This window comes from Nicotiana tomentosiformis, chromosome 8 (assembly GCF_000390325.3).
Source record: "Nicotiana tomentosiformis chromosome 8, ASM39032v3, whole genome shotgun sequence".
Lineage (NCBI taxonomy): Eukaryota > Viridiplantae > Streptophyta > Magnoliopsida > Solanales > Solanaceae > Nicotiana > Nicotiana tomentosiformis.
Window position 1 is genome coordinate 71,079,309 of NC_090819.1, and position 8,056 is coordinate 71,087,364.

The 8,056-nt window shown below is 44.5% G+C and overlaps 1 protein-coding gene across 1 annotated transcript; it reads right to left on the reverse strand.

The window, feature by feature from the left end:
- Window positions 1-4,772: 4,772 nt before the first annotated feature.
- LOC138897654 (uncharacterized) lies at window positions 4,773-6,661 on the reverse strand. Its single transcript, XM_070183652.1, has 2 exons — window positions 6,187-6,661; window positions 4,773-5,698 (listed from the first exon to the last, which is right to left on the reverse strand). Exons 1-2 carry the CDS (start codon window positions 6,659-6,661, stop codon window positions 4,773-4,775), a joined length of 1,401 nt encoding a protein of 466 aa, XP_070039753.1.
- Window positions 6,662-8,056: the final 1,395 nt, after the last annotated feature.

Genomic DNA, 8,056 nt, shown 5'->3' on the forward strand with positions numbered 1-8,056 from the left:
AGTTAAATCCCTTGTGCTCGTTTTTTATCAATAATCTTGTATCCTCATTCATTTTCCCACATAGTTTATGTGTTTTGGAGGTGTAATTTAGGGGTTTTGAGGCTAGGGATTTGGAAATTTTGATTTGAGGATTTGAGTGACGATTTGGTGTTGGATTTTGATAAAAATTGTATGGTTGAACTCGTGGTTGGATGGACTTTTGGCTTTTGTGTGTTTTTTGGATTCCGAGACGTGGGCCCGGGGTCCGGCTTTGAATCAATTTCGGATTTTGATGAATAACTTCGTGTGTTTCTTGCAGAATTGATTCCTTTAGCCCATATTGATTGTATCGTACTGTTTATGGCTAGATTCTAGGCATTTGGAGGCTGATTTGTGAGGTAAAGATGTGTTGGAGTAGGGTTGTGCTCGGATTGAAGTAAGTTACACTTCTAAACTTGGATCTGAGGGTTCGAAACCCCGAAATATGTGTATATGATTGGTGTTGAGGTGACGCACATGCCAAGTGACGGGCGTGCGGGCATGCACCGTGAGAATTGTGACCTGGTTGATTGTACGGCATTGTATAGTGGTTTCAGAATGAATTGAGACACTTAGTCTCATAATTGAAAATTAAAGTTTAAAATGTTAACCGGATGTTGAGTTATATCTAAACGACTCCGGAATCGAGTTTTGATAGTTCAGTTAGCTCCGTTGGGTGATTTTGGACTTAGGAGCGAGTCCGAATTGTGATTCGGATGTCTGTAGTTAAATTAGGCTTGAGATGGCGAGAGTTAGATTTTTGAAAAGTTTGACCGGGAGTGGACCTTTTGATATCGAAGTCGGATTGGGATTCCGGAAGTTGGAGTAGGTTTGTGGTGTCATTTTTGACTTGTGTGTAAAATTTGGGGTATTCGGACATTCAAAAGGTTGACCGGATGTTTAATTATGTGTTAACGATTTCGTAATGGAGTTTTGATGGTTCCGTTAGCTCCGTTGGGTGATTTTGGACTTAGGAGCGTGTCCGAAATATGATTCGGAGGTCCATAGTTGAATTAGGCTTGAAATGGTGAAAGTTGGATTTTTGGAAAGTTTGACCGGTAGTGGACTTTTTTATATCGGGTCAGATTGGGATTCCGGAAGTTGGAGTAGGTATGGGGTGTCATTTGTGACTTGTGTGCAAAATTTGGGGTAATTCGGACGTGTATTGATAGGTTTCGGCGTCGTTTGTAGAAGTTGGAAATTCCTTAATTCATTAGGCTTTAATCTAGGTGTTATTCGTGTTTTGAGGTCGTTGGAGGTGATTTGAAGGCTCGACTAAGTTCGTATGATATTTTAGGAGTTATTGGTATATTTGGTTGAGGTCCCGGGGGCCTCGGGTTGATTTTGGATGATTTTCGGAACGAGGTTTGAAGTTGAAGAGTTGCTGAAGATTTGCAATTGCTCATGTAATCGCACCTGCGGAGTGGGAACCGTAGATGCGAGCTCGCGGAAGCGAGAAGGGGACCGCAGGAGCGGTCAAGAAGGAAGCTGGCAGATGTCGTAGGTGTGAGGCCCTTTCCGCACCTGCGTGTCCGCATATGCGGGTATTGGATCGCATAAGCGCAGAAGAGTGATAAGCCGCAGATGCGGTTAAGTAAACCGCAGAAGCGGTTTTGCTGTGTAGCATTTTGAGCTCGGTCTAAGGCGATTTTGGAGAGGGTTTTCGAGGGAATTCTTAAGTTAAGTCCCTTGTGCTCGTTTTTTATCAATAATCTTGTATCCTCATTCATTTTCCCACATAGTTTATGTGTTTTAGAGGTGTAATTTAGGGGTTTGTGGCTAGGGATTTGGAAATTTTGATTTGAGGATTTGAGTGACGATTTGGTGTTGGATTTTGATAAAAATTGTATGGTTGAACTCGTGGTTGGATGGCCTTTTGGGTTTTGTGAGTTTTTTGGATTCCGAGACGTGGGCCCGGGGCCCGGCTTTGAACCAATTTCGGATTTTGATTAATAGCTTTGTGTGTTTCTTGCGGAATTGATTCCTTTAGCCCATATTGATTGTTTCGTACTATTTATGGCTAGATTCTAGGCATTTGGAGGCTGATTTGTGTGGTAAAGATGTGTTGGAGAAGGGTTGTACTCGGATTGATGTAACTAATACTTCTAAACTTGGATCTTAGGGTTCGAAACCCGGAAATATGTGTATATGATTGGTGTTGAGGTGACACACATGCCAAGTGGGAACCGCGGAAGCGAGAAGGGGACCGCAGGAGCGGTCACGAAGGAAGCTGGCAGAGGTCGCAGGTGCGAGGCCCTTTTCGCACCTGCGTGTCCGCATATGCGGTTATTGGATCGCAGAAGCATGATAAGCCGCAGATGCGGTAAAGTAAACCGCAGGTTTTGCTGTGTAGAATAAAAAACACAAGGGTTCGCGATTTTCTTCATTTTCAAACATATGGAGTTTTGGAGAGGGTTTTCGAGGGGATTCTTGAGTTGTCCCTTGTGCTCGTTTTTTTTATCAATAATCATGTATCTCCATTGATTTTCCCACATAGTTTGTGTGTTTTTGAGGTGTAATTTAGGGGTTTGAGGCTAGGGATTTGGAGATTTTGATTTGAGGATTTGAGTGACAATTTGGTGTTGGATTTTGATAAAACTTGTATGGTTGAACTCGTGATTGGATGGACTTTTGGGTTTTGTGAGTTTTGTTGGATTCCGAGACGTGGGCTCGAGGGCCGGATTTGAACCAATTTCGGATTTTGATTAATAGCTTTGTGTGTTTCTTGCGGAATTGATTCCTTTAGCCCATATTGATTGTTTCGTACTATTCCGGGTTGGTTACTAGGCATTTGGAGGCTGATTTGTGAGGTAAAGATGTGTTGGAGAAGGGTTGTACTCGGATTGATGTAACTAACACTTCTAAACTTGGATCTTAGGGTTCGAAACCCCGAAATATGTGTATATGATTGGTGTTGAGGTGACACACATGCCAAGTGACGGGCGTGCGGGCGTGCACCATGAGAATTGTGACCTTGTTGATTGCATGGCATTGTATAGTGGTTTCAGAATGAATTGAGACACTTAGTCTCATAATTGAAATCTAAAGTTGAAAATGTTAACCGGATGTTGAATTATATGTAAATGACTCCAGAATCGAGTTTTGATGGTTTCGTTAGCTCCGTTAGGTGATTTTGCACTTAGGAGCGTGTCCGGATTGTGATTCGGAGGTCCATAGTTAAATTAGGCTTGAAATGGCGAAAGTTGGATTTTTTGAAAGTTTGACCGGGAGTGGACCTTTTGATATCGAGGTCGGATTGGGATTCCGGAAGTTGGAGTAGGTTTGTGGTGTCATTTTTAACTAGTATGCAAAATTTGGGGTATTCGGATGTTGAAAAGGTTGATCGGATATTGGCCTATGTGTAAACGACTCCGGAATGGAGTTTTGATGGTTCCGTTATCTCCGTTGAGTGATTTTGGACTTAGGAGCGTGTCCAGAATGTGATTCGGAGGTCGGTAGTTGAATTAGGCTTGAAATGGTGAAAGTTGGGTTTTTGGAAAGTTTGACCGGGAGTGGACTTTTTTAAATCGGGTCAGATTGGGATTCCGGAAGTTGGAGTAGGTATGGGGTGTCATTTGTGACTTGTATGCAAAATTTGGGGTAATTCGGACGTGTTTTGATAGGTTTCGACGTCGTTTGTAGATGTTGGAAATTTCTTCGTTCATTATGCTTTAATCTAGGTGTGATTCGTGTTTTGAGGTCGTTGGAGGTGATTTGAAGGCTCGACTAAATTCGTATGATATTTTTGGACTTATTGGTATATTTGGTTGAGGTCCCGGGGGCCTCGGGTTGATTTTGGATGATTTTCGGAATGAGGTTTGAAGTTGAAGAGTTGCTGAAGATTTGCAATTACTGGTGTAATCGCACCGGCGGAGTGGGAACCGTAGATGCGAGCTCGCGGAAGCGAGAAGGAGACCGCAGGAGCGGTCAAGAAGGAAGCTGGCAGAGGTCGCAGGTGCGAGGCCCTTTTCGCACCTGCGTGTCCGCATATGCGGTTATTGGATTCCAACTACTAGGGCAAATACAACTGCGGCTAACTCAAGATCGTGCGTAGGATAGTTCTGATCATGTTTTCGCAACTGTCTGGAGGCGTACGCGATAACCTTACCATGCTGCATAAGAACACAACCTAGGCCAATTCTCGAGGCATCACAATATACAACATAACCCTCGTTGCTATCCGGAAGAGTCAAGACAGGTGCCGTAGTAAGCCTTTTCTTTAGTTCCTGAAAACTTTGTTCACATGCCTCAGTCCACTGAAACTTAGCTCCCTTATGTGTCAGTTTCGTCAATGGTGCAGAGATAGAGGAAAATTCCTCCACAAAACTTCGGTAATACCCTACCAAGCCTAAAAAGCTATGAACCTCTGTCGGATTCAAGGGCCTCGGCCAAGTCATCACAGCTTCAATCTTTTGGCCATCAACCTCGATACCATCGCCGGTAATAACATGACCAAGAAAAGCTGCCGAAGTTAGCCAAAATTTATATTTAGAGAATTTAGCATATAACCTGTAGTCCTGGAGAGTCTGCAATACAGCTTGCAAGTGGTCGGCATGCTCGGCTTCCGATCGTGAATATATCAGGATGTCGTCAATAAACACAATCACAAATTCATCCAAGAATGGTTTGAATACCCGGTTCATAAGATCCATAAAGGTTGTTGGGGCATTTGTAAGCCCGAAAGACATGACAAGGAATTCAAAATGGCCATACCTCGTCCTAAATGCTGTTTTTGGGATATCAATATCCGTGACTCATAGCTGATGATAACCGGATCGCAAGTCGATCTTCGAAAAGCATTTGGCACCTTGTAACTGGTCGAACAAGTCATCAATCCATGGAAGAGGATACTTATTCTTGATAGTGACTTTATTTAGTTGCCTGTAGTCAATGCACATCCGCATGGACCCATCTTTCTTTCGAACAAAGAGCATCGGAGCACCCTTTGGGGATGTACTTGGCCTAATAAAGCCTTTATCGAGCAAGTCCTTCAGTTGTTCCCTCAATTCCCTTAGCTCTGCAGGAGCCATTCTGTAGGGAGGAATGGATATAGGCTGCGCATCAGGAAGCAAATCTATAGCGAAATCGATTTCCCTTTTGGGGGGAATTCCTAGAAGCTCGTCAGGGAATACCGTCGGGAATTCATTCACAATAGGAACTGACTGAAGAGTCGCTGGCTCCTTATCTATATCCTTAACGTGAACCAGATGGTATATACAACCCTTAGCAATAAACTTCCGAGCCCTAAGGTATGAAATAAACTTACCCTTAGGCGTGGCTGTATTACCTTTCCATTCAAGGAAAGGCTCACCAGGAAAATGAAATCGGACCAACTTTGCACGACAATAAATATTAGCATAACAAGCTGCCAACCAATCCATACCCATAATGACATCGAAGTCTAGCATAACCAATTCAACTAAATCAACAGAGGTTGGACGGTCATTAATTAACACTGTACAATCTCGATAGACATGATTAGCTACAATAGAGTCGCCAACTGGCGTAGACACCTCAACTGGCTGTGGCAACAACTCAGATCTCATGTCAAGCTTACCAGCAATAAATGGAGTAATATATGAAAATGTAGAGCTGGGAACCATCAATGCATAAATGGCATGAGAATGTATTGTCAATATACCTATGACAACATCTGGGGATGCCTCTGAATCCTGTCGGCCTGTGAGTGCATAAAAGCGGTTCTGGCTACCACTAGAACCTGAGGTATCTCCTCCACCTCTCCCCTACCACGGCCCTGAGTAAACTGTGGACCTGGTCAGGGAGCACGGACTGTGGGCGAAGAGTCTGCTGTGAATCCTGAAGGCTGAGCTGGTGTACCTCTGCCTAACCCCGGGCACCGGCTAATATAATGTCCTGTCTGCCCATAATGAAAACATGCACTCAAACCCTGTCTACATTGCCCGGTGTGCAGCTTACCGCACTGAGTACATGGAGGAGTAAGCTGTCTCATCTGTGCAGAATGCTCATATCGACGGCCCTCAGGCTGGCCTGAGCTCTACCCCGGTCCTGACTGAATATAACGATCAAACCGCTGGCGCTGTATCTGTGGTGGGAAACTACCTGCTGACCGAGGTGGATATCGATGGAGTGGGGGCCTAAAATCAACTCGTGGCTCCCTATAAGACCCTATAGTACGAGCCCTCTTACTCTGCTCCCTATCCCTGCAAGTATCACGAATCCGACGGGAAAGTTCCTCTGTAGTCTGAGCGAAAGCCTGTATGTGGGAAATATCTACATCATCCGATAGGGACGCAACCCTACAGTCTCTAATCAGATGATCCCCCAAACCATCCATATAATGATGAACTCTAGCCCTCATGGTACGTACTATATCTGGTGCATACATTGCCAAAGAATTAAACTTATGGCTATAATCCCTCACACTCATATCCCCCTGCTTTAGGCTAAGAAACTGGTCAAGACGGGCCTCCCTAACCTCTCGTGGCAAATAATGGGCTAAAAAAGCCTCAGAGAAGTCCTCCCACTCTGCTGGCGGAGCATCAGGTCTTCTAGATCTCTCCCATGCCTCATACCATAGGACGACTACATCACGTAGTCGAAAAGAAGCCAACTCCACATCCTCGGTGACGGAGGCATGCATCACCTTCAATACTCTATACATATGGTCTATAAAGTCCTGGGGATCCTCAGTGGAACTAGATCCTGTAAATAATGGAGGGGCCAAGTGAAGAAACTCTCATACCGTCGAGCTTCCTATCCGATCTCTCCGGGCATCTGCTCCTGACTCTAGCTGTCGCTCATGAATAGAAACCATCCTAGTCAGCAACTGAACAGCCTCCCTCATCCCCTGCTCCCCAGTCTCTGATGGGGGAACAATAGGTGCTGGAGGTCCTGTGTCTCTAGCTGCATCAGGTACCAATGGAACTGGTGAGGCTGGGGGTAATGCATCTCCCTGGGCTCCAACAAGTGCTGGAAAAGCTGAAACTAGGGGTACTGGAGACTCACTGTGAGCCTCTAAGGGAAATCTATCCCTCTGACCCGGTGGGGAACGACTGGTACCTTCTCCCGGATCCATACCTATCTCTCGCTGTGCCATCTCCTGAGCGTAGGTAGTCTGTTAGATAGGAAACACAAAGCACGATTTAGATTTCATATGTTCTTATAACTTCTCTCTATAGCACGATATATTAATTGAAAGAAATGTAACCATTCCTAAATGCCTCATAGCCTCCTGATTATAAGTGTGGTGCACAACACACCATAAGCAAGACTCTACTAGACACGGCTTGTGGACTCCCTGGGATACGACCTGCTCTGATACCAAGTTTGTCACGCCCCAAACTAGGGGAGGCACAACTGGCACTCGATATTGTATTCGATCGAGTTAGCCACTAAACATACTAGCTAACTAGACTGGGGGCCCAACAGATCGGGCAGCACAACATCTAAAATACTAAGCCTAGACCGTAAGGTTATGACATGAATAACAATAAGCCATATAAACATAGGTAGACAAGCCAAAATAATAAAAATACTAGCTGGCTGACGAGGCCGCGACTGAAGACATACATGCCTACACACCTATATATACATGCCAAGCCTATGGGCTGGAGACTGAAAGCAGCAAAAAGAAACCCAGAATATTGTGTCCACAATAGCCTCTAAGAGTGTCATAAGAACTGTTGGGATAAGGCCCCAACTATACCCAAACTGTACAACAAAAGTAACCATCCTATGAAAGCTCCAGGAAGAGGTGGAGCTTACCAACTCACGGCTGAACCCCGAAATCCTAGCGGAGGGGTCGATCAGAGTTCCTACCTGGACCTGCACACACGAAACAAAAATGCAGTGTCCCCAGGAAACGAGACATCAGTATGAATAAAAATGTACTGGTATCTAAGGCAGAAAGTAGAATCATACATAACTGATGTAAAAAGGTAATAAAGATACCACCTGACACTGAAACTCTGATAGCCTCCATGGCCGACATCCGACCTCATAGTAATAAAATATGCATGGTATGCTCGTGTAATCGTATGTCGTGAATACATATATA

Excerpts from the sequence above, each read along its gene's own strand:
- LOC138897654 (XM_070183652.1), bottom strand. The coding sequence starts at position 6,661 with ATGTATAGAGTATTGAAGGTGATGCATGCCTCCGTCACCGAGGATGTG. Across the intron at positions 5,699-6,186 it reads TTGCAGGGATAGGGAGCAGA|GCCGACAGGATTCAGAGGCA; the intron begins GTAAGAGGGCTC and ends ATGCACTCACAG.